Raw genomic sequence first — 27,467 nt, 5'->3', positions numbered from 1 at the left:
GAATAATGTTATGCTGCCAAAATCTTTGCTCATTTACCTTTGTTTATATTATTTTTTTTAAAAAAAAGTATTGATAAGACAGAGTTTGGCTAGCTTTATTACTCCAACTTTCATCAAACTTTGTAGCTTGAGAATAAACAAAATTGCTAAACCACTATAATTCATCTAATACAACTGTGGCAAATATTCTTAACTCTTATTTCCCATACCATCCTCAATCCTTTTCAACTGTTAAATTTTGGGGCTATAGTGCAGTGCCTTGCTTCCTAATGTAGGAAGTCTATTTCTGTGCCTGCATTTATCTCTATATTTATCTCCATCTGTATAAAGTGAGCTAGTTTTTTTTAAAAAAAAATCAGAATTTTGTTTTAATTTTGAAGACAAGTTTATCTTGTCTGCTTTAATATGCTGCTTTAATAAGCCATGATTTGAAAAATTTCAATATATTATCTAGGATAATGTATTTTATTTCACATTAGTAATAATCTTCCCCCTTCAAACATGCTTTGCTCTGATGTGAGCAAATTGTCAACTCTGCAACAAACCTGGTTGAAGCCATCTTGCTCATTTTCGATAGCCACAAGAATGGGGGGAGGGATATGGAGTTTTATGCTAGTCTAAACAATTCTCTGTCCTGTGGGAACTAAGGCCATTTCTATTTGTTAGACTGGGGGTTGAACCTTATGTTAGAAAGCCCGCCAAACTATTCTATTGGGAAACATAGTTGATTGCATAGTACTGGGCTGGGAAGTTTAACTTTGTATTACTGTAACGTTTTGGAGGGAACTTTAGTCTTGGCTTTGCTTTTGACGATGCCAATACTTTGTAACCAATAAACATGTTCTTAGAGGAAAGCTCAAGACTCAGAGTTTTGTTTTAGTTGGTCTCATTTATCGGAACCATGACACAAATACAACAAAGCAAAACAAAATGCCAAAGTTGACCTTGTTCTGCTTAGAAAATACCATAAAGCAATTCCGTAAAAGTGAGATGAGGTTCAAATACCAGGTTAGGCTTGCAAAGAACTGCTATATCATTTAATAATGTGAGCTGCCCAGTTATGTACTTGAGATGAGTGGCTATATACTGTAAATAAAATAAAACCATTAAATATCTGTCTCTTTTCAACCACTGATTCTGCTTATGATTAGTATGTTGTTGAACCAAATACTAAATACTATTTTCACAAAACAATTTTGAACTTCATACAATGCCATTAAATCATGTCTCACTGTTACATCTTGGGCCAAGATGAATCAGTGTGCTGCTAAGACTACATTTGCCACCAGAATAATTTGCAGTATTCTCTCCACATTCTTAGATACCCATAATTATCATTTTTCACCAAGCTTAGGAAGTATAACTAATTACAAATCTCTATTATTCCTCAGCAAGGAATGTCCTTTCAAATCAGCCACATGTCTTATTCAAAAATTACTACTGTGAAACTTTTACCATTCTCTAAATTATGGTTTTAAAAATATAAAATAAATAAACACACTTATTTTGCTAAAAATCCCTGGAGATTTTCATAAACATCTTTTTCTGTAACTATAAATGAACTCTTTCCCTCTTAAATAATCAAACAATATTCTCAAATAGAAGTCTTTCCTTTAACATGCCAATGGAACAAATAACAGTAGAACAACTTCTGCAAAGTTTTTATAGTATCATCTTTTCTTAATCTTCTAGGAAGGAGAACCAGCAAATGGAGAATAGAGGCCTATGGAACAAACCTTAACCATTTAGAGTAAACCACCTGTTTCTTAGTCATAAAAGTATTTGCTCATACAAATGTTTTAATAAAGTCTACATTTTTATTTCAAATGGACAAGATATGGACTGAGATGAGGATTGTTAAGACCTATTTAGTTATCATTCAGACTGAGAGCCTGGATGTTATCTACCAAAATGAATGGAGAAGCTACAGATTAATAAGCCAGGACTTTTCTGTCAGGGAAAGGCAATTGTTTCAGATCACTCACTATACCAAAACTTGTAGCAGGCAGATATTAGATATTAGTATATTCTTACTGGGGAAATTGCAGCCAAGTTTTCTGACTGCCTATTCCAATGTCTGTTGATTCACAATCCTAGCAGGGGCAGAACTAATCCATTTCAGCTTAGTCAATCAGTCAGTCTGTCTGTCTGTCAATAAAAGTCATAAAATTGGGCACAACTCACTTAATGACCACATCACTTAGCAATGGAAGTTCCAGTTCCAATTGTGGTTGTAAGTCTAGGACTATCTGTACTGATTATTAATTTATCTGTAGCAGAATCTGTAAAAAGTGCCATCTTCATTCAAAAAAATCTTTCCTTCACTGGTTGCCAAAAAATCAATATTTGTTTTTCTTCAATACTCTTATTTAGTTTGTTATTTTGTAGAATATACTTCATTTTTTGTTTCAAATGTTCTGCACATTTATAGTTGACTTTCTTTGTGCATTATATATTTGTAAGCTACTTTGAATATTATTTTAAAGGCAGAAAATCATTCATTAGAATGATGAAAAGATGGTGGGAATGACAAGCTAAGAAAAAAAGTTGGATGGCAAAACCCAACAGGGGAGAAGCCACACCTTTTCCCCTGAACACTCTAGTCTGATTTCCTCCAATCCAAAGCCAAGTCCAGTGGTGGCGAACCTATGGCACGGGAGCCAGAGGTGGTACTTGGAGCCCTCTGTGGGCACATCTGCCATTGGCCCAGCCTTGCCTCCACCCGCAACCCCCTCATCAGCAGCCCCCTTGGAGGAGAGTCACCCCTGAGCGTGGCCCACACGGAGCAGCGCAGCCAAGAACATGGCAGCCAGGCAGCATAGACAAGACTCTGCCCTCACGTCCCAATGCGTACAGTCGATGCTGTGGGGCATGGTCAGAGGCCGCCATGGTACTGCTGGGTTGCCTGGGCGATCTGCGGCGGGCCCTGGAGGCAGTGAGTGGTCCTGCAGGCAGGCAGGGTGGGGCAGGGCAGGGGCAGTGAGTGGAGCAGGGGCAGGGGTGGAGCAGTTTTGAGGCACTTGGTCTCTGAAAGGTTCGCCATCACTGGCCTAGTCCATTCAGATTCCTCAGGACTGTGTGAGAAATTTACTTCCCAAGTAAAAACAGTAATGTAATACCTGTAGGCAACCACTTAAGGTAGCTACATCTCTTTCCAAGATCACTGAGCTGCCTTCCACAGCTGTAACATGGTCTTAAGAACATACATGTTTGACATGCCTTTGCTATAAAAAAAGTATTCCAGATTGTTTAAATCACTTGGCAACATGGAATTCAGAAAACAATACTGATGTTTTAAAAAGATTTGTTTTATATGACAAACTAATGCCAACAAAAGCCACTATGAAGTCATAGCAAACAAAATAATAAGAAATAAATGCAGCAAGATATAAAAGAAACAAAACTGAGAAAATTTTCAGCATGACGAGGCAAAGCCTGGGAAAGGGATAATGAAGGCTTGCATATATTTTTACAGCATTTTGCATAAATCCTCGTGTACTGTTTTAAAATTACTATCTTCACTTGCATAACACTTTCTATTCATAAATTTGTGTATTTTATTTCTCATAGGAAATATCTGTTTGATAAACACTTATGGAAGACAATCTCTTTAAGATCCATTTTCAGTAATAAATCTCAGCAATAATGACAAACAACACTGGTCAGCATAAACTTTATATACTAAATGTTAAACTTGCAATTCTCTAGAAATTTTGGTTGATTTCTCCTTACCAGTTGCTGAATTCATTATGTTCTGCTGCACTGGAGGGCTTGTAGGAGCTGTAACATTCATTTGGGAAAGGAGAGTCTTCCTTGGATCCTGCCATGTTGTTGTCTGATCAATGTGACTAAAGCAAAATAGAACAAAGTGTTAAAATACCACATAAGTGAATCAATATAAAAATTAATAGTGAGCAGTTAAAAAATGAGCAATGAATACAGTCCTGAAAAAATCTGCTCCAAATCACTGCTGCCAGGAGACAGAGTTAGTGCAGTTTGTCCAAGAATTTTTGCTGATATGTGTTGCTTTTGAAATTCAGAAATACTTCAAAAGAATAAATCTGTAATGTGTCATGTGAGGTCTGATGTTTCAATTCCTGGCTAAGGAATTCTCGGAGTTGAAGTCCACAAGTCTTAAAGTTGCCAAGGTTGAGCACCCCTGATATAAAGGACCACCAAAGGCAGTCTTTGCTGCTGTTCTATAGTTATTAGAAAACACATTTATCAGGTACTGGGGAACAAGCGATGTAGTTTATTCCGTCTGGTAGTGGATTATCTGTGATTTTTGTCATATTGACTACAGGTAGACCTCAACCTATGGCCATTCAGTGGCGGTTCAAAGTTAAGAAGATGCTGAAAGAATGGTAGTTATGACTGATCCTTGGAATTCTGGCCATCCCAGCAGTCCCACAGTCATGTGATTGTGATCTGGGCACCTGGCAACCAGTTTGCACTTATGATTAGCTGCAGCCCTACAATCATGTGAGTGCCATTTACAACTTTCCTTGCCAGTTTCTCCACTGACTTTCTGAGAAAACTACAGGGAAGGTCACAAGTTTCTGGAGTAAGTCTTTTCTGCCTGCACACCCTCCCCTAGCCCTTCTGTGCTCAAGCCACATTGGCCACTCATATATGCCCATGCCCCTCCCTCCCCCAGTGCACTCTTTTGTGCCTTCTCTTCCACGCATCTCTTTACAACCTCCAGTCACTTGTCTGCCAGCTGGCATGGAACTTACAACTTCTTATCAGCTTCCCCAATGACTTTGTTGTGGGAAACTGGAAGGAAGCTGCCTCACCTAATGATTATGGGATTTGGTTAACAACAGCAACCAAGACTATAGGCATCGCTGTTACTATGTGATGCAGTCAAGCTTTATGACCTCATTGCTTAGTGACAGAAATTCTGGTCCTTATTGCTATAGCAAGTTGAGGATTACCTGTAATGTTACTTGTGGGACTACCTTTCTCCCTTTGTTTCTGCCAGTTCTATAAGATCAGATGAAGTTGGCATGTTCTGGATCCCATCCATGAAGCAATGTCATGTGACAGGACCCAAGAAGCACCTGATCACAGCACTCCCCTTTAAAACACTCTCTGCCCACCAAGAACTTTGAAGAACCCCAACCTTGCTTTCCAAAGCAAGTAAATAGAGGTTTGCAGTGCTATATGTAGGTTGCACAATATTACCAATTTAGTTCTATTGTATTGTTTTTACCTCAATTTACAGATTTGGGTCAGCATTGTTTGTGATTGGAATAGCACACCTTCCCACTAAAATAAGAAAGGAGGCGTTGACTTACCTGAACGCCTTTTCTCAGCACGGAGATGGATAATCCACGCAGTGGGTTGAGACTGTATTCCTGGCCAATCAGATCAGTCAGCCAAAGTTGCCACGCCCCGTCTTGGACCATGATCCTTTAGTCTTGACTCGAGCGCAGCCATTGACTGACAGTAAGACGTTTTGGCTCCACTAAATATACCCTATTATTCTAGTCTATAAGGGTGGGTGTGGATTATCCATCTCCGTGCTGAGAAAAGGCGTTCAGGTAAGTCAACGCCCCTTCTCCAGCACTGGAGATGGATAATCCACGCAGTGGGACATACCAAAGCCTATTGTCCCTTGGGTTGGGGAATAGACTGGTCCCGTGTGCAACTTTGGTCTAGCACCTGCTGGAGAACCCTCCTACCGAAGGAGGCCTCTGCAGAGGAGTACCTGTCGATTTTGTAATGACGAATGAATGGAGAGGGCGAGGCCCAAGTGGCTGCCCTGCATACCTCTTCAATAGAAGCCTGCATGGCCCATGCTGCTGAGGTGGCAGCACTCCTTGTGGAATGGGCTGTGATATGCTTGGGGACTTGCAAGGACTCCGCCTGGTATGCCCCCGTGATGCATGCCCTAATCCACCTACCGATGGTAGAGGACGAGACCTTCCGGCCCCTAGTAGCAGGGTGGAAGGATATGAAAAGCGCTTCCGAGCGTCGGAATTCCGCTGTGCGTGAAATGTAATGTCTTAGTGCCCTGCGTACGTCCAAGGTGTGCCATTGTTGTTCCAGGGGATGAGCTGGGTTTGGACAGAAGTCTGGTAGGACTATTTCCTGTGATCTGTGAAAAAGGGAGTTGACCTTTGGAATGAATGAAGGGTCTATTCTTAGGACTACCTTGTCCCTGTGAAAATGGCACAGGTCCTTCCTCATTGAGAGAGAAGCTAACTCGGATATCCGCCGAGCTGACGTGATGGCTACCAAGAATGCTACCTTATGGGTCAGATAGCGAATGTCACATGTTTTGAGTGGTTCGAAGGGCGCTCTGGTAAGAGCTTGTAGTACTCGTGGTAGTTCCCACGATGGATACCTGTGCACGGTTGGCGGTCTGATGTTTGCAGCCCCCTTGAGGAAGGATCGTATTAAGGGATGCTTGCCCAAGGATTCACCGGGGCTGGCAGAAAGTATAGTTGAGAGGGCGGCGATTTGCCTGCGCAGTGTGTTTGGCGAGAGGTCCCTCTCTAGGCCATCTAGTAAAAATTCTAGGATCTTGGGAATTGTGATCCCTTCGAGTAACACTTCCTGTTTAGAGCACCATGATTGGAAGCTTCTCCACGTGGCCTCGTAGATACGGTTCGTGGAGGGGCGCCTTGATGCCTGTATGACCCTAATTACACCCTGTGAGCAAGCCCCCTTGGCTAAAATTGACCGTTCAAGAGCCAGACGGCTAGTTGTAGCCATTGTGGCTCTGGGTGGGAGATCTCCCCCTGCTTGAGGGAGATCCTCTCCGGAGGAATCCGCCATGGATTCGTGCGGGAGAGACTCCTCAAGTCTGCGAACCAAGGTCTCCTTGGCCAATAAGGGGCCACAAGGATTACCTCGGCCCTTTCCCGCAGAATCTTGCGTACTACCGCCGGAAGGAGAGGTAAGGGTGGAAACGCGTACAGGAGCCCCCTTGGCCATGGGCTCCGTAACGCGTCCGTCTGCTCTGCTCCCTTGGATGGGAATCGGGAGAAGAAGCGAGTTAGGTGGGCATTGGAAGGAGAGGCAAAAAGGTCCACCTGGGGAAGCCCGAAGCGGTGACAGACCTCCCTGAAGATCCTCGGGTGTAGTTGCCACTCCGAGTGATCTATTGTTGATCTGCTCAACAGATCTGCTTGGATGTTTGCCTCCCCCGATATGTGGTCGGCCTTTATGGAGGCCAGATTTTGTTCCGCCCAGGCCCCCAGTAGGAGGGCCTCGGCCGAGAGCGAGCGAGAGTGTGTGCCCCCCTGACGGTTTATGTGGGCCTTGGCTGTCACGTTGTCCGTCAGGACCAGTACGTGCCTGCCTTTTATGCTGCTGTGAAAATGCCTTAACGCTAGGTGAATAGCCCGCAGCTCGAGCCAGTTTATGTTGTGTCGGAGATCCACCGCTGACCAGCGGCCCTGTGTCCACTTGGTCCCCAAGTGGCCTCCCCAGCCGAATAAGCTCGCATCTGTTGTGACTACTACTCTGTCTGGTTCCCTGAAGGGGGACCCCCTGAGGAGAGCTGGAGATAGCCACCACCTGAGGGAGTGTCGTACTCTCAGAGGTATGCCTACCCTCTTCCGGGATGCACTGATTTGTTGTCTCTGAAACGGGAGCATGAACCATTGCAGTTCTCTTGAGTGCAGCCTTGCCCAAGGAACTATTGCTATGGTCGATATCATCTTCCCTAGCAGCTGGGAGAGGCAGACTAGCGTCACTGACTGACCGCGGCTTACCTGTTTTACGGCTTTCTTTATGCTGCTGAGGCGTTCCTGTGATAGGTACACCTTGCATTCCTTTGTGTCTATGACCGCTCCCAGGTGGAGTATTCTCGTAGTTGGGGTTAGATGGCTCTTTGGAAAGTTCACCGAGAAGCCGTGGTCCTGCAGCATTTTTATCACTAACTTTAGGTCCGCCCGAGACTGCTGGGCGGACGATGACTGGATTAGAATATCGTCCAGGTAGCACTGGACTCTGACTGGTACGTTTCTTAGTTGTGCTGCCAGAACCGCCAGAATCTTGGTGAACACCCTGGGCGCTGATGACAGGCCGAATGGAAGTGCCCTGTATTGAAAATGGTGCCCCCTGTAGGCAAACCGTAGAAAGCGGCGGTGAGCCAGAGAGATAGGGATGTGCAAGTATGCCTCCGTGAGGTCGATCGATGCCAGAAAATCCCCTTTCCTTACGCTTCCAAGGATGGAGCGTAGTGTCTGCATTTTGAATTTGCGGTATTTTATGTAGAAATTTAGCCTTTTCAAATCCAAAACGGCTCTCCAACCCCCCGAGGGTTTTGGGACCACGAAGAGGATAGAATAAAACCCCTGGTCTCTCTGGTTCATAGGCACCGGCTCTACGGCCCGTATGTTTAGAAGGTGCTGAACGGCCTCGTTCATGAGCCTTCTCTTTGTTGGGTTTGTGGGACAGGGGCACGGGCGGAAGCGGTTCGGGGGCTTTGAGAGAAATTCTAGAGATAGACCATGACGTATGGTGTTCCTGACCCATACGTCCGTGGTGGTCTCTTCCCACTGGGGAGCAAACCCTGCTAGTCTGCCCCCTATGGGAAGGTCTGGGCGGGAGTCATCTGGTACGGCGGAAGGGGCGGTTGTTCCCCCGAAAGGGCCGTCTTCCCTGTGTTTGCCTATGTCTTGTGTTCTGTCTGTCCCCCTGTCTTTCCCTATCCTGTCTAGCTTGGAAGGGTTGGGAATTTTGAAAGTAGTTGACCCTGGCTTCCGTACGAAAGGATTGTTTCCTTCCCCAGGAGCCGGGTCTCTTGTCCTGCCTTTTAAGCATGTGTTTAAGGACCTTGCGCTTGTCCTTGTTCTCTGTCAGGTATGGCGTTAGTGCCTCACCAAACAGCTTTGCCCCTTGGTACGGAGCCGAAGCCAATTTCCACTTGGATTTGGTATCCGCCTGCCAGTTCTTTAGCCAGAGGATGCGCCTGCTCGTGTTGTTTGCCGCCATTGCCTTGGCTGAAAACTTGGTCGCTAAAAGTGTTGCGTCCGACGCATATTCCGTGGCCGCTACCATTTTGCTGAGTTCCTGATGAGTGCGTATATCTTCCATGGGAACCCGGCCCTGTAGCTCACGGAGCCAACAAAGTGTGGCTCTGGTGAAAAAGGACGCGGAGGTAGACGCCCTGGTAGCCCAAGCTATTGCCTGGTGCGTTCTCCTGTAGTTGGACTCACTCTTTCGGTCCTCGGCTTTAAGAGCCTCAGCAAAATCTCCTGATATGGCCGTGTCCGATATCAGGGGACCTATGGGTTCGTCCACCACCGGCACCTCCAATGTTCCCTCTAGCTCCCTTGCTACGTTAAATAGCTTCCTCTCCGCATTGCTAGGAAGCGGTAGGGAGGTTGGCGCTGCCCACTGTTTCCTTATTGTGTTTAGGAACATGGTCGGGCATGGTATGCGGTGTTGAGTGGTTACCTTTTCGGCGAACGTCGGCTCAGCCTCCGTGTCAACTGTGACAGGCTCCGCTGGTGTCCCATGCCCCAGATGGGCTGTGGCCTCAGCCTTGCGCAGAATAGTAACAAAAAGAGAAGGGTTAAACAGGCCGCTGAAGGACGGCCCTTGAGGTGAGGTGTCCTCCTCCTCCTCAGACATTTGAATCCCTTGTGACGTACCTGGCTGGTCCAGGTAAGCTTCCTCAGAGACCGACGAGTCTGAGACGGAGGAGAGGTCCTGATGGTCCTCCGTTTCCTCCCGATGCCTCGTTCTAAGTCCTAGAGACTTGGCTTTTGAAGTTTGAGCCCTGGCCTCAAATGCACGGTCCACTGCCTGTGCTATTAGGGTAGCTAGCAGATCCCCCGTCAATGCAGGAGGAGTGACCATTGCCTGCGACCCTGCAGGTGCTGTGGTTAGCATGGTCCTCGGGGTTTCCTGTAACCTCCGTGGGGAGGGGGATCGGGAGAGCGATGAGAATTCGCCTATCCCACCCTCTGTTTGGGACTGTGATGAGCTCCCTAATGACCAAATGGCCCGTGGGGATGAAGGGAGACCCAGCGGTAGATCAGGACCTATTCCCCCATTCTGCCTATTTTCAATTCTGGCCCTTTTCTGGGCTCTGTCGAACTCTTTTTCTAGGGCTTGGTGTCTTCTGATTGCCTGTTTGTCAGCCTTCTTTGATGACTTCCTTGCAGCCTTTCTAGGGGCTGCAGAGGATTCCGAATCCTCTGAAGCAGGTGCTCCAGAGGATGAAGGCGGGGCTCCAGTGGAGGGAATGATTGCTTCCTCCATTCTCCACTAACGCTGGGCCGCGATAGGGGGGACCCAGGTAGTAGGAGAGCTCCAACTTTGAGTAAGGACAGGCGCACTACTGGGGGCGTCTGGAACTCAGGAGCAGACTCTGCCAAATTGTCAGAGTTAGTCACTGTGCACGGATAAGAACAGGCATGCTAATGGGAATGCCTGGAACCCGGCTTGACTATGGTGGGTAAGGACAGGCACGCGACTGGGGATGCCTGGGACCCACCACTAAATCCAGAGGCGTACGGGCCACTAATGGGGGACCCGAAGTCTGGAAGGAGCCAAAGGCAACTAAACACAGTTAGTTATGAAAGGTTCTTATTTACTTTAGGTAGAAGACACCAAGTCCTGGAACCAGTAGCTATGTGTCTGATTTGAATGTCTCTGAATGAATAATAGATGCTTTAGTACCCCAGTACTGCTTGCCTATTAATTCACTCCAGCGGCTGAACCTAGCTTTCTTAAGGAACTTTAACTCCCCTGTTTGGACAAAAAATATGGCCGCCGCTGCCAGGAAACTACTGCGCATGTGTTAACAAGGCTGCCTATGCCACGTGCGGTTGTAACAAAGAGCTGCGCGTGCTTCCAGCTGTACAGACAATGGCGCCTCGTTTAAAAAATCCTGAGCAGCCTGGAGTGAAAAGACTGCTCCTTCGCACGCCAGCTGTTTCCCTTAATCAATCTCCCTCCCAGCATGCGTCCTTTGTCCTCCGCTTCCCTCGCTAACTGCTTGCCTTTCTGTCTTTTTTTTTTGTTTGTTTGTTTTAAACGCGAGGGGTTGCCCGAGCCTCCCCGTTTGTTTAAGGCGGCTGCCGGCTGCTGGAAGGTGGCTGGGGTTGGTTAGGGAGGGGAGTTAGGGATTTCCCCCTTTTAAGTGGGGGTGGTTTCCCCTGTAGGAATCTGACTTCCTGAGTTTTACAATTTAGCAAGGAAATTTTTGAGTGGTCAATTAAATTGAATTAAATTATCTCTAATTAACTTTTAAACTAAGCAATTTCAGCTACTAGAAAAAATCCCCCCTAATGGAAAGGAACTATACCTGCCCAGGAGCCAAAAGTTGTAGATGTCTCTGCATGGCCAGATCAGTCAAGACTAAAGGATCATGGTCCAAGACGGGGCGTGGCAACTTTGGCTGACTGATCTGATTGGCCAGGAATACAGTCTCAACCCACTGCGTGGATTATCCATCTCCAGTGCTGGAGAACAACCATCATTATTTTTTGAAAGATAAGTTGCATGAGAAATTGCATCATGAACATGACTCTTAAAGAAAATATCTAGAATAGGGGTCCCCAACCCCCTGGGCCGTGGACTGGCATCAGGCCACGGCATTCCAGAAACTAGGCTGCACAAACAAGCAAAGCCCCATCCCTGGGATGCACGCAGCATGTAAAACCACGCCCCCACCGGTGCGCAGAAAAACCACTCTCCACAGAACCAGCCCCTGGTGTCCACAAGATTGGGGGCAGCTGACCTAGAACATATACCACTAATTTACACAGACACACATAGCTTTCTACAAAATTGATAATAGATGCAGGGATGGGATATATAGCAGCAGACTGATTCTAAATATTCTAAGTTGTAGATACACATATCCATCCATTCAATTTAGACACTCCCCATCTCACTAAGTTCATGCAAATACTAAAGTTAAAGATCCAAAATTTCCATCCATTTGTACTATTAGATAAATGAAAAGCACAAGAAGCCTTTAATTAACAGAGAATATCTGTAGATGACTGCCCATTTTGCCACACACATCCATCACTCAATATTACTATTTTTCAGCCAGAAAAACATTCATTGTTTATTGTAGAAAAATTTTCCCATGTTTAATGTTGTGAACTTTTCACTACAATCCTTAATCAGAGTCACAGCTCATAGATCACTGAAAAACACTTTCTGATCTCCTTTAGTTCAGCCTGCAATGTACTTTTCAATAACTTCAATAACTATATTTGGTTTCTATTCAAAAGGAAGTGATGAAAGTTCCATATAATTCTTCCAATCCCTTTTTAATAAAGATGCATTCAAATCCTAACTAATCCTCCCTCTCCCTGTCTCTCATCAGAAATAGAATAAGTTTATAGGAAAATGTAGCTCAGTAACTACCAACCCACAATATGTTTCAAATATTAATTTTAAAAATTAGATTAACAGAAGAAGTTGACTGATTTTATTAAAACGAAAACATTAGCAGCAACTTCTCACGGATCTTTTCAAGACAAACCACAGCCCAGTGTTTACAAAAAGTTGACTTTCAGTCCTTTAATATGGCCTGTTGTTCTAAGGCATATCTCTGACTCCCACTCAGCATGAATCTCATATTACAGTTGCCCTGCTTCTTTTCAGAAGAAAAGAAATAAGCACTAGAAGGTAAGCAGCTGACTTGGAAGAAAATATATTTAACTTTACAAATGAAACAGTGCTGGACAGAAGCCCTTAATAATCCTACAGAAAAAAAACACCCTATCATTACCAGATGTACCACTGTTTAAATAAATTCTTAGAAGCTAACTTTTCAGCCAGTCACTTCCAAGAGTAAAGCATGCAGTTTACTGCTTGCTATAGCTCTGATACAATACTAGTCTAGATACCTCATTATGCCTTTAATGCTGCACGCCAGAAGTATACCGTAAAGACTTTGTCTTAGCTCCTTGATTCTAAGCGGAAAGGTAAACACTCTCAAAATGAATACTATTGCCAGATTAATTTATATTCTGAAAGGAATTTCAGTTTATATAGCAGGACAATAGTTCCAGAAAATAAATTCTTTTTTTAGAGAATTTCTATTGGGTTCTTTGATTCCAAGAATATCTTTTAAGAAAATGCAATTATCAATTAATAAGGGAGGATTCAGTTTTCTGAAACTGGAGCCATATCATCATGAGGTGTCCTTGGTGCTCTCTGTGCTTGCTTGTTTTCTTGCAGATGTTTCATTACCCTAATTAGGTAACATCATCAGTGCTAGTAAGGAGTGCTGTTTGCTGTCAGTTTATATTCTGGTGTCTTGCCTGTCGGTGTGGGTGGGAGCGGTCTTAGGAATTCTTTAGTTGGGCTGTTTACTAATGGCTCTTGGTCAGGTTCTTGATTGGGGTATTGCATACGTGATTGTTGGTCTGAAGTTGGCCTTGGAGTTAATATAAACCAGGGGTCTTCAAACTTGGCCCTTTTATGACTTGTGGACTTGCCTGGCTGAGGAATTCTGGGAGTTGAAGTCCACCAGTCATAAAAGGGCCATGTTTGAAGACCCCTGATATAAACTGACAGCAAACAGCACTCCTTCCTAGCACTGATGATGTTACCTAGTTAGAGTAATGAAACGTCTGCAAGAAAACAAGCAAGCGCAGAGAGCACTAAGGACCCCTCCATTTCAACCCTGAGCTATAAATATTCTCCTTCACTGGTACTATATCATAATGCTGACCTATTAAGAATTAAATACTCAAAACCAACAATTGGTGTTATTTTTCCATTATGGGCAACTCTGTAATATTCATGGGCAACGCCTTTGGTTATATAGGATCTAAATATACCAAAACTCTGGAAACAATTATATCAATTAGGAAGTTATGGAATGGAATGTCTAATAAAAAATGACTCTTTCTCAAGCCAAATTGAACTTATAGGTAAACCCAACCTTGAAAATTGAGAAAAAGATGGGGATATGTTAAAACTATGTGGAAGCAGGGATACTGATTCTGGACCAACTCATAATGAAGATGAATTTTTAATATAGTCTATGTTAAAAAACAAATATAATCTATTAGATATAAGTCAATGGCAATATTTACAACTCTAACATTGTTTGGACCAGAAGCATTTTCAACTTCTGAGACACTTGAGATACTAGAACAACTTAAAGCTTTAACAGCAAAAAAAAAAATCCATTAATTTTAATAAATATGTTATCAATAAATAAATTCTGAGGTTAAAAAATGAGTGGAAAAAGAATTAAAGGTTTATATTGACAATGGGAGAATGTCTTAATTTTACTGGAGCTCAAATTATGAAAAAAAAAATTACCTCGTCTTCCAAAAGTTAAAGCTGCCAAATTGCTTTTCAATGAATCTAGGGACCTTTTTATACTAAAATTTTAAAACATAGGAAACTACAAAACTAAAATCCAGGCAAGGCACAACACTGTCCCCCAAATATCAAGCTTTCTTGAATTTTCAACTTGTTTATATTAACTTTCATTTAACCCTCTACAGTGCTCTTGGCCTATTATCACAGATGTGTAATGCGATATGCATACACAAATCATTTCTCACAGTTCTAAGTAGAATATAAAGTACCTGTTATTTGCAATTATTATTGCAGATAGAGCAATATGTAACCATGAATGAGAAGCTGTTCAATGATATATTGTGTATGCGTGTAATTAATTGTCGTTGTACTTGTATGCTATCCAGAGTTATGTTTTGTGAGATAGGTATCTCTCTCTCATCAAGAATACATGTTATTATATTAAACTAGGGATTATATTTTTAAATAATTGAATATAGGGAGTTCCTACCTCTACACTGTTGAAGAACAATAGAATACTGGAGAAGGAAAAGGAGAGATTGCAAAGCTTCCAGGGAAGCCAGAAAAGAGTGTATACAAGTACTTTCCTCCAAATCTCTTCTACCTACCTGCAGATTATACTTGGAGAAGGGTGGGTGCATGGGAAGGAGTATAACCTCTCTACATATCCAAATTGTGTTCTCCTCTATATTTTTCCTTTTGCTTGGAACAGAAGACTTGGAAAAAATTTAAGTCACACAATAGCTCCTATGACAAAGCTTGCATTACTACCTTATGTTGTAAGAGATATGCCATCTGTTGCATTCCACCTGTGCTGTATTTCTTTTTCCTGTATATCAAAATCCTTTGAATTCTTCATTTAATCTAATGATTCCATATTTCTTGATAGAAAAGACAAGTGATACGGGTTAAATTCATGAAGAGTATAAAATTGTTTTTGTCCACAGAATCCTACTTAATTTCAGCTTTCCTTAATTTTCTCATCAGTAGCCAGTTCAAAGAATGGAGATGGCGCAGCTAGCATTAAAATGCTCAGCAGGCTGTTTGCCCAGATTTATGGGCTGCTTACCAAGCCTATATTCCTTGTGAAATTGTTATTTATAAAGTCACATGCTTGGACTTGTTCTCGAGCTCACTAAACCTACAAGTTTAATTTACTCTCTTCACAATGCTTTATTGTTGACTATGTAATCTTGTTACAGTTCCTCATACAAAAATCTCTCATCTGGCTTACTCTATTAGACATTTGCTTTTGTCTATTTGCAGAATTGTCAATACAAAGCATAGACACAACAAACTACAATTACATTACACAAATTAAAACCATGTTTATTAATTTCATACTATAATGGAAGTCAGCTTTTCACAAGAAATCTCACCAGTGGCTAATACTACAAGCATAATATAGTAAAAAAAAAAATCAGGCTTAAGTATCATAAATCCTTTATTTAATTCAGAAAGCAAGGATTCAATTACACCTTCAATATTTACTATACAGAACAGTTATTTTTAATACTTTTAAGACAGCTTGGAAATTATTAACTTATTACTAGAATTATAAATCCTAGTAATTTTGTCCATCAGGACAAAATATACATACTTGATAGCATATTTCCAGCTAGTTAGGTATTAACTAATTCATTTCCCCACAAAGTTTAATGATTAACAAATGGAGAAGTTATTTCATTAAAATATAAATATGATGAACAGTTCTATATATAGTTCTATAGATTACAAAAGCACAAAACATAGAGGGGTTCCTGAACCAAACTCAGAGATCACCAAGGATCCCTCATTTCAACCCCGGGCTACAAAATTAATTAATTAATTAATTAATTAATTAATTAATTCAGCCCCCATCTTGTTCCAAAGCAACTGTGGGGAGCTTACAGTCCTCTGTCCATACAGAGGACACTTTTCCCCCCCTTGGTTTCAAGGAGTAGGGAAAATGAAGAGACTACTGTTACTGCTTAGCTTTAAGTTCTTAAATATAGTTCTGCCTTTCGTTAGCTAGATTCCAAAGTATCCGCATCTGGACACATATAGCTTTCTACCCAATATTTTAGGAATATGGGTAGAATTAAGACAAATGGCAGAGAAACAAGTTCTAGACATTGCACTAATAAACAAGTCATAACAATTTACAGTCATCAGTTTACATGGGATGCACTGGAGAGAAAATCCACGCAAACAATATGAGATAGTATGATGCACAAAGCATAAATCAATGAATCTGGCCCAGAAAAGAATAGGGAATAGACTAGAGGATCAGAATGCAGAAACACATGTACAACTTATTTCAAGCCATCAGTATTGAGCAATCACATTTCTTAAGATGCAGTTTTTCCAGCTCTGCTAGAGAACAGGATCTCATATGTAAGGTCTCATGAGCAAGCAACAGTAGTAATAAAATGGCTTCTTGAACCTAATTTACATACTTAATTGGGCAATAAGCTCAGAGTTTCCAAAGTACAGAAATTCTAAAATCACTTAAGTCAATCTAGTTAATTATTTTCCGCATTAGAATTAAATACATATCTTTCTTCTTCAAAACAACGGCCTGTCAACTTCTGTACGCCACTATTTATAAATACTATTTTAAATTATTCAAATGATTCAAAGACAGGGTTGGGAGTCTCCTTCTTTTCCTTTTAGCTCTACTTGAAATAGTTGTCTAGTATACATTCCACAACTTGGTGCCTGATGAGTATGCCTTCTGTACATTCCTTCATCCAAATTCAGTACTGTCAACAGTAAAGCTGACATGCATTAGCATGTGAAAGTCTGATTCAGCTAAATGCATCTTGCAATCCTACTTTATATATTTTAGTTTTGCAATTATGCATGGTGAAAAGCAACATCATTCATAGGTTCCCTGAATGTTTGAAAATAAATATAGTAAAATACTAAAGGGAGCAGGGAAATCAGTTTCCAGCATTCCTCAAGGCATCAGAGATGCAAAACCCATGCATGCTTGCCACACAAGGCATAATATGAATAATTAAATATTAATTGGTTTATGAACTCTGGAAAATCATTTCAGTCAGCATGCTATCCATTTCCTTAAAGTTAAAAGACTACAAAATTTCCAAATAACAGGGCAAGACTATAGAATCTGCCTATTCAAGTCTGTGAATTCAGGTGAATTGAAGTGCTATGTAAATTGGTCACATCAGCCAGGTGGGGGTGGGTGGGGGTGTCTCTGAAGACTCCTTTCTAGAAGTGAATTAGTAATCTTACACAGGACTACTGAGTGACAGTATAGGGGTCCACCATGGAAAGTTACAATGGCACTGAATGTAAGAGGAGAAAGCATTTGACTTTGGCAATAAATTATAGACCAATACCATCACTTAATAATCATTATAAACTGTTCACAATGAGCCTAGCTAATAGGTTGAAAATAATTTTTCAAAAATTTATTCATGAAGATCGAGTTTACATAGTCTTTCTTACATAATGCTTATTTACATTTTTATAAAGATGTAGAGCAGAGGTCCCCAACCTTTTGGGCACCAGGGACTTGTTCCATGGAGAGAGGTTTTTCCGTGGACCGGAGAGTGCGTGGTTTTGTGTGCTGCCTGCATCTCGCGGATGGGGCTTTACTTGTTTGTGCAGACCGGTTGCTGGCATGCTGTGGACCAGTACTGGGCCACGGACCGGGGGTTAGGGGACCCCTGATATAGAGGGAAAAGTAGGGACAAAGGGACAAAAAGAATGGTGAAATCTCATCTCACTATTTTATGAAGAACTATCATAAAATGACAGGTATATATAGTTTCATTTACAGGTTTAAGACTTCATTGATTATTATTACATTGTGAAACAATTTGTAAACATGACTAAGCACCAATGCCTTAAAGAGGATGAAATGCTTTTAAATAAATACTAAGGAACATACAATAAAGATAATCAAGTATATTTGCAATCTGAAATTCACAATTTCACACACTTAGAAATATTATTTAAAAGACTTAGCTCATGAGCAAGCAATAAAGTGATCACGACTTGTAAACAATTCAAACTACAATAGAGGTTTACATTTATTTTTTATTTATTTATTTATTAAATGTTTATGCCGCCCATCTCCCCTATAAGGTAACTTTAGGTGGCACATTTACACATATTCCTTGATACATTTCCCCAGATACACAAGCAAAACTAGCAACACAGAATTTCTGGGGATGGATTGGAATAGGGCAGAGGTAGGCAACCTTGGCTCTTTTATGACTCGTGGGCTTGAACTTCCAGAATTCCTGAGCCGGAGTTGAAGTCCACGGGTCATAAAAGAGCCAAGGTTGCCTACCCCTGGAATAGGGATTCTTTTCTAGTAGAGAATAAAGAAACTTCAACCCATTAAAACCACCTTCAAGAAAGTGGGGCTACCAAAAGAGCAGTTTTCCTTGCTGTGTTGACTTTCATTTCACATTGCTGTAAACTATATCTCCTTGAAATAAATGGGGGTGGGGGCTTTGTATAGAGCAGTGGTTCTCAACCTGTGGGTCGGGACCCATTTGGGGTCGAACAACCATTTCACGGGGGTCACCAAACAATGCAGTCCGCCATTTTTTCCCCCTTTTCCTTAGCTGTGCTACTCCCTTTTATTCTATTGGCTTTTGAAAGCCAATAGAATAGACTCTCTTAAATAGAGTCTAATTCTATTGGCTTTCAAAAGCCAATAGGAATTGTCCAGGCTGTCTCTGCCCTGCTGAGCCCGCCAAAAGTCCCATTCTGCAAACGGTGCTGCACCAGTTGAGTAGTCCTTTACTTATGACCGGTTGGGGGTCGCGGCATTAAAAAGATTGAGAACCACTGGTATAGAGTCACTTGGAATGCACAGATTTTGCCTGAGAATACTTCTGGTATCAGATTTGCAATTAGCTTTGTGCTTTAGTAGGAAGCACAGAAGTAGGGATTTTTCAAAGGGGTTAACAAAATTAAGCAGTTGGTTTCAGGTTTCTGGATGGCCTAAGATTTATGAGGATTTATAATGGTTACCTTCTGTGTCTTTTTATTCTGGCACACAAGTGAACAATGTTGAATGAAAATATTTGAACTGTTTCTAAGGCTTATACACACACCCAAGATAATGTGCTTTTTTCCATTCTTGAGATAGGAAGAAAATATGCCACTTAAAAACTATTGCTCTCACAGCCTTAAGAAACGAGGCCACTAAGGTTGTTATCCACATAAAAAATAACATGGGAGAGGCCACTGCCTGTTGCTTCTTCTGAGTCTTTCACTGTCAAAAAAAAAAAAATAAGATACATGTATGCCTACATTCTTATGTAGGCAACAATACTACTGGCATTATTGTTAGGGGTGAGATAAAAGGTACAAGCATCCTTATATTTTTTGGGTACAAAGCCCACCCACTACTATTTCAAAAGCACATGCTTTTATGAGAATGGTCTCTCATCTCGGTGACTTAGAACATTAGAGCATATATTTGCTTTTACTTATTTGTATCCCACATGTATTATTTTTACAAATAATTCAAACATACCCAGCACACCTTCCTCCCCCTGTTTTCCCCAAACAACCATCTTGGTGATGTAGACAGAAGCCTAATCTCTTTTCAAAGGAAGGGGAAAACTGCAACCAAAGTCAAAGTGATAAACCTTATGACCGAAATCCAATCCTTCCTCCTACAATCCTTAACATATTTTACTACTTATTTTTAATGGATCATTCTAAATCCAGTTAGAGGGTTTGGGGTGGGGTGGGGGAACCCAGAAGAAAGTACCTGTGGCTCACTGATTCTGTACCCCTGCAATTCACAAGTCAGAATTTCCTAAAAACAGTTACTAAGCTGAAAGCTTTTGTTAACAGAAAAACTCAAGATGTTTGAAATTTCAGGAGATTGTATATAATAGAGATATTGCACATCAATTTCGCTGTAAGGCCATACAGAACACAAGCAATAGAAAATAATCACATATGCTAGAGTCCACAATAAGGCATCCTATATTAGTATTTTATATGTCTTCTGCATTATGGTTCATTCTTTAAATATGTATATAGAAGTTCTTTCCAGTCAAAAATTGCAGATTTCTTTCCACAGCTCAAATTTTATATCCAGATAAGTGCACAACTATCAGAATAACTGCTACCATGTTTCCCCAAAAATAAGACCTACCCCGAAAATAAGTCCTTGCTTGATTTTGGGGAGTAGGCCTAATATAAGCCCTACCCCTCATATATCCTAAAGAATCCAGAAGATATTTCTTCAGATTTGTTTCTTTGCTCTCTTCTCTTCTAGGAAGTTACACAGCAAAGTAACTCCCATTTTTTTAAGGTAGTATGTTATTTAGCATGTTAATCTTTCTTCCACTGGTTACTCATTAAGCTGCCCCCGCTGACCAATACTCTACCCTTGTTGACCAGAAAACTTACATAAATAGGCAAATGCCCCTTACTACAGATAGAAAAATAATATTGGAAAACTGTACTTAATTTACATTTAATAAATATTTTCCATTATTTCAACACTATCACAGCACATTTAAGAGAAGAGATTATAGCAAAACCTTTTGCCTCACATGTATCCAAGAACAACCTTTTTAAACAGATATGTAGAACAACACTGGAGGTGGGCAGTCACCTAGTATTCACCATAATCTACTGTTAACTTTCAATTTCCTTACTACTGGCTGCATTTGCTGGGACTGGTGAAAACTCTAATTTAGTAGCACCTCAAAAGCCAACGTTTATTCATTCCTGTATCCTTTTCTAACCAAGAACTTTGGTAGCAAGCCAAACAACAAAATATTTTACATCACTTCTATACAATTGAGGGCAAGATATAGAAAGTGTAGCATAGCAAGTATCTGCTCATCTACGAAACATTTGCTCAACACACAAATTGAAGATGATAGCAGAAATGTGTGGAAAGAGTCAATAAGTGGCAGCATTTATTTCAAAGATTATTTCTCTCCCCCCCCCCCCAATACCTTTCAGAAAAAGATCCTAGCAAATCACTTCTGTTATACTGCCAAAAAGCAAAGATGTGTCCAGGAAGTCATCAGTGGTTGAAGTTCGCCTGATAACTACTGAAGAAAGTCACAGGCTTATGGTTAGTGAATTGCTAAACTATGCCTGCTGATAATTAGAGATCACTGCATACTAGCTAAAACAAAATGAATGTCATATCAACACAAAGATATTTTGCAATTGTCAGGCAAAACCTTTAAAGAGCTTAACATCTCACTTGGGTGGAAATAAGACTCTTTTGTCTAATCACATTTCCTTTACCTCAGTTTCTGGGCTGATTAAAAGAGGTTTGCAACACAATGTACAATGACACCATAATTCTTCAAACTTCAATGCCACAGAGTTTATATGTAACAGACCACATACTAAACCTATGTTATTTTGTATCATAATGATATACTCTGATTTATTAGATATTGCATAACCCCTACCCCAATTAATGCATTAAAATGAGATTTCACTGTAAGCAGAAAGCATTAAATGTGCTATATTAATATTATTATTTAATAATATGTATATATACACACATAAAAATAATCTATTTGCTAGGAATTACATGCAACTCCAAACAGAAAAGACTGAACAGTTTACTTGCACTACAATAAAGTTCAAAACAAAAAATCACACAAATAAGAAAACTGATTACAAAAACCAATTGTAATTAACTTTTAGAATAAACTTTCACACCTGAGAAATGACAAACGCAAAACACATATAAAGATTCCTAGAGTTAAACAATTCATTTAGCGACTGTTTAAAGTTATGGCACTGAAAAAAAGTGACACGACCAGTCCTTGCGCTTATGACAGCCACAGCATTCCCATGGATACACAATCAAAATTTGGATACTTGGCAACCGGCATGTATTTAGGACGGTTGCAACATCCTGGGATCATGTAATCACCATTTGTGATCTTCCCAGCTGGCTTCTGACACTGTTAATGGGGAAAATTGGATCCACTTAATGAAAGCCTGATTCATTTCTCAGGGACTGCCACAAAGAAAGAGTCAAGCTATTCTCCAAAGCACCTAAAGGCAGGACAGAAGCAAAGGATGGAAACTAATCAGGGAGAGAAGCAACCTAGAATTAATTTCCTGACAGTTAAAACAATTAATCAATGGAACAACCTGCCTCCAGAAGCGGTTCCCCAACACTGGAAGTTTTTAAGAAGAGACTGGACAGCCATTTGTCTGAAATGGTATAGGTTTCCTGCCTGAGCAGGACTAATTATTATTATTATTATTATTATTATTATTATTATTATTATTATTATTATTATTATTATTATTATTATTATTATTATCGATCATCGCACAGTCAGCCAGATGTTCAGACTGGATTTGGCATTTTGTCTACCTATCGAGTCCTTACCCAGGACCTGGGATAGGCAGATGTGGATGTTTGATGGTATTACAGATATCGTCGCAGGATGGAAGCAGTTCCTAATAAGGCCGCCTTTTGCAATTGACTAATAGCGAATTTGTCAATGCCAATGGTGTTCAAGTGGTGCTCCAGTTGTTTTGGGATTGCACCCAAGGAGCCTATTACTATTGGTACTACCCTTGCTTGCTTTTGCCACAGTCTTTCTATTTCTATTTGTAGGTCTTTGTATTTTGTTATCTTCTCCAGTTCTTTCTCTTCTATTCTGCTATCTCCAGGCACTGCCACGTCCACTATCCAGACTTTTTTGTCTTTCTTATCGACAATTGTTAAGTCTGGAGTGTTATGTTGCAGGTGCTTGTCTGTTTGAATTCTGAAGTCCCAGAGCAGTTTAATTTTATCATTTTCTATGACTTTCTCTATTTTATGATCCCACCAGTTTTTGCTTACAGGCAAATGATATTTTTTGCAGATCTTCCAATGCACCATTGTTGCTACTTTGTCATGCCGCTGCTTGTAATCAGTCTGTGCAATCTTCTTGCAACAGCTTACCAAGTGGTCCACTGTTTCTTCAGCTTCTTTGCATAGGCGGCACTTACTGTCTGTTGCTGTCTTCTCAATTTTGACTTTGTATGCATTTGTCCTTAAGGCTTGGTCTTGTGCAGCCAGAATTAGTCCCTCGGTCTCTTTCTTCAATTTTCCTGCTCTTAGCCATTGCCAGGTTTTATTATTATCTGCTTTCCCAGCTATTTTTTTCATGTATTGGCCATGTAGTGCTTTGTCTTCCCATGCCTCTATTCTGTTCTTCATTTGGTCTTTCTTGTAGGCCAGTTTGGTCTCTCCAGTAGTTAGTAAGCCTTCCTGATATACTAATTTCAGTGCATCTTCATCATTGTTCTTCAGATATTCTTCCAAAGCCATTTTTTCTTCTTCAACCATCTGATGTACTTGTAGCATTCCACGCCCACCTATTTGCCTTGGTAGATAAAGTCTATCAATGTCACTGCGTGGATGAAGGGCATGATTCATTGTCATTATTTTTCTGGTCTGCCTATCCATTGCTTTTAGTTCTGCTTGAGTCCAGTCCACTATTCCAGCTGTGTACCTAATGACTGGGATTGCCCAGGTGTTGATTGCCTTTATGGTATTTCCTCCATTGAGTTTGGATTTTAAGATCTTCTTCACTCTCTTGATGTATTCACCTCTAATCTTTTTCTTGACTTCAGTGTGCTTGATGTTGTCAGCTTGAAGGATACCCAAGTATTTGTAGTACTCTTCCTCATCCAGACTCTTAATGTTATTTTCGTGGGGCATCTTGATTCCTTCAGTTTTCACTATTTTTCCTTGTTTGATAGTAAGTGTGGCACATTTGTCCAAGCCAAACTCCATTACAATATCTTGGCTATATATACGGACAGTGTTGAGCAGCGATTCTATTTCAGATGATGTTTTTCCATACAGCTTCAGATCATCCATGTAAAGGAGGTGGGATAGTCTGGCAGATGTTTTTGATGTTTGATAGCCATGTCCTGAGTTATTCAGTATTGTTGACAGAGGAAACAGTGCAATAACAAATAGTAATGGTGATAATGAATCTCCTTGAAATATTCCTCTCTTGATATTAACCTCTCCCAGTCTCTCACCATTGATCTGCAACTGTGTCTTCCATTGTGCCATCAATCTTTGCACAAATTTTCTGATGTTTCTACTGACTCCTGTTATTTCTAGGCACTTGATTATCCAGTTATGTGGCAGAGAGTCAAATGCCTTTTTGTAGTCAATCCATGCCACATTCAGGTTGGTCTTCCTTCTCTTGCAGTTTTCCAAGATCATTTTGTCTATTAGGAGTTGATCTTTTGTTCCTCTGCTATTGGGGCGGTTTCCTTTCTGCTCAGGTGGAAAGAGATTGTTTTCAACTAGATGCTGTTGTACTGCATCAGCTACCACACCAGTTAGTAATTTGAAAGTTGTTGGTAAGCAGGTAATTGGCCTGTAGTTACCTGGTGTTGCCCCTTTTGCTGGATTTTTCATTATTAGGTAGGTTTTCCCAGTTGTTAGCCACTTTTCAATTTCTCCTCCTTGTAGTATATTGTTGAACTGCTTGGCAATGAGTGGGTGTATAACAGTTAGATGTTTCAACCAAAACCCATGCAGTTCATCTTCACCTGGTGCTGACCAATTTTTGATTTTCTTTGCTCTTTTTTCTACCATTTTTGTTGTTATTACTAGTTCTTTCATTTCAACTTCTGTTTTATTTGCATCCACCTCTTTTAACCAAGCCACATCCTTGTTGTATTTCTTTGGGTTATCCCATATCTGCTTCCAGAACTGCACTGTTTCTTCCTTGTCAGGTACTGACTGATTCCTTGCAGTTTCTCCATTGATGAATTGGTAGAAACGTTTCTGATTGGATTGAAATTGGAGGTTCTGCCTATAGTTTGCAATTCGAGCTTCATATCTACTGATTTTCCTGGCTATAGCTGTTATTTGTTGCTTTATTATTTCCAGTGCTTCCTTGATCTTCCTTGTTTCTAAGTGGTATTTCTTGATTAGGTATTCTTTGGTCTTCTTGTTCTTCAGCTTCTTTTCTTTCATCTGTTCTAGCTTGCTTGCATGTGATCTTAACTTGCTGATCTTATTTTCTAGTCTAACCTTCCATTTTTCTGGTGCACTGTTTGTTTGTTTTTCTTCTTTGTTGATTTTGCATCCCAGGTATTCTGTTATAACTGCAGCTGTGCTGTACATTAGTTGGTTTGTTTCTTGCAGTGAATTGGTGCTTATACTTGCTATTGCAGTATTTGCATCTTTTAATGCTTGTGCTAGCTGTTTCTTTGAAACAAGCTTCAATGCAGGTAGCCTTATTCTGTTGTTTTTGTGCTGTTCTAGATGCTCAGTTATTCTTTTTTTCAATTCTTTTATTTCTTTAGTTAGAGGGTTTTGTTCTTCCTGAGGAGAGGTGCCTGGTTTCCAAATGAGAACAGTTGTATATCTCTACTGGATTCTTTCACTGCCAACTCCCCCTGGTTTGCCTCTACATTCTGAATTACCTCTTGTATGGCTTTGATTTCTTTGCCCTGGGTAAACCTTTGCAGTTCGTCCAATAATAATAATAATAATAATAATAATAATAATAATAATAATAATAATAATAATAATAATAATAATAATAATAATTAGTCATTGCACAGTCAGCCAGATGTTCAGACTGGATTTGGCATTTTGTCTATCCATCAAGTCCTTACCCAGTACCTGGGATAGGCAGATGTGGATGTTTGATGGTATTACAGATATCATCGCAGGATGGAAGCAGTTCCTAGTAAGGCCGCCTTTTGCAATTAACTAATGGCGAATTTTTCAGTGCCAATGGTGTTCAAGTGGTGCTCCAGTTGTTTTGGGATTGCACCCAAGGTGCCTATTACTATTGGTACTACTCTTGCTTGCTTTTGCCACAATCTTTCTATTTCTATTTGTAGGTCTTTGTATTTTGTTATCTTCTCCAGTTCTTTCTCTTCTATTTTGCTGTCTCCAGGCACTGCCACATCCACTATCCAGACTGTTTTGTCTTTCTTATCAACAATTGTTAAGTCCTGGGTGTTATGTTGCAGGTGCTTGTCTGTTTGAATTCTGAAGTCCCAGAGCAGTTTAATTTTATCATTTTCTATGACTTTCTTTATTTTATGATCCCACCAGTTTTTGCTTACAGGCAAATGATATTTTTTGCAGATCTTCCAATGCACCATTGTTGCTACTTTGTCATGCTGCTGTTCGTAGTCAGTCTTTGCAATCTTCTTGCAGCAGCTTACCGGGTGGTCCACTGTTTCTTCAGCTTCTTTGCATAGGCGGCACTGTCTGTTGCTGTCTTCTCAATTTTGACTTTATATGCATTTGTCCTTAAGGCTTGGTCTTGTGCAGCCAGAATTAGTCCCTCGGTCTCTTTCTTCAATTTTCCTGCTCTTAGCCATTGCCAGGTCTTGTTATTATCTGCTTTCCCAGCTATTTTTTTAATGTATTGGCCATGTAGTGCTTTGTCTTCCCATGCCTCTATTCTGTTCTTCATTTGGTCTTTCTTGTAGGCCAATTTGGTCTCTCCAGTAGTCAGTAAGCCTTCCTGATATACTAATTTCAGTGCATCTTCATCACTATCCTTCAGATATTCTTCCAAAGCCATTTTTTCTTCTTCAACCATCTGATGTACTTGCAGCATTCCATGCCCACCTATTTGCCTTGGTAGATAAAGTCTGTCAATGTCACTTCATCCCTTACTACTACTACTACTACCACTACTACTACTACTACTACTACTACTACTACTACTACTATTATACCGTGGCAAAATTGATTATAAAATTGGGCACAACTTACTTAACAACTGCCAATTATCGTAAATTGAAGACTACCTGTAATCATAATATATTATCATTCAAAACTAATCCACTCCCAAGGTATCAGGTTTTCAGGATACTCTAACTGTATTGTATCCTACAGCAATAAAGAAGACTTCTAGTACTTCTTGTGGTATCCAAATCCTAACATGGCCTACCTGGAATGGCTGACAATCATCTTGGCAGCCTCACAGAATTTTTCTCTGCTCTTCTTACATCAGTGTTTTTCAACCTTGACAATTTTAAGGCATGTGGACTTCAACTCCCAGAATTCCACAGCCAGCAATGCTGGCTGTGGAATTCTGGGAGTTGAAGTCCACATGCCTTAAAATTGTCAAGGTTGAGAAACACTGTCTTACATCAAGAATTAAAGCAGGGAAATTTTGAGTTTCTTTCTACCTCCCTCTTTCTCAGGGATTGAGCTGGTGTTTGCATATCTGTTC

General features: G+C 40.7%; 1 protein-coding gene across 8 annotated transcripts in view; it reads right to left on the bottom strand.

Annotated features, from left to right (window-relative positions):
* The window catches only part of YAP1 (Yes1 associated transcriptional regulator), a 99,441-nt gene that overhangs the window by 38,485 nt on the left and 33,489 nt on the right, over window positions 1-27,467 (bottom strand). For all 8 annotated transcript variants that reach the window (XM_039320694.1, XM_039320695.1, XM_039320692.1 and 5 more), the window contains exon 3: window positions 3,733-3,848. In XM_039320694.1, coding sequence (XP_039176628.1) covers window positions 3,733-3,848 — 116 coding nt within the window. The remainder of the gene's footprint in view (window positions 1-3,732; window positions 3,849-27,467) is intronic.

Source organism: Crotalus tigris, unplaced genomic scaffold (assembly GCF_016545835.1).
Source record: "Crotalus tigris isolate CLP2741 ecotype Arizona unplaced genomic scaffold, ASM1654583v1 scf7180000023684.367845, whole genome shotgun sequence".
Taxonomy (NCBI): domain Eukaryota; kingdom Metazoa; phylum Chordata; class Lepidosauria; order Squamata; family Viperidae; genus Crotalus; species Crotalus tigris.
Note: the sequence above shows the minus strand (reverse complement) of the source record. Positions and strands in the feature narration are given on the sequence as shown.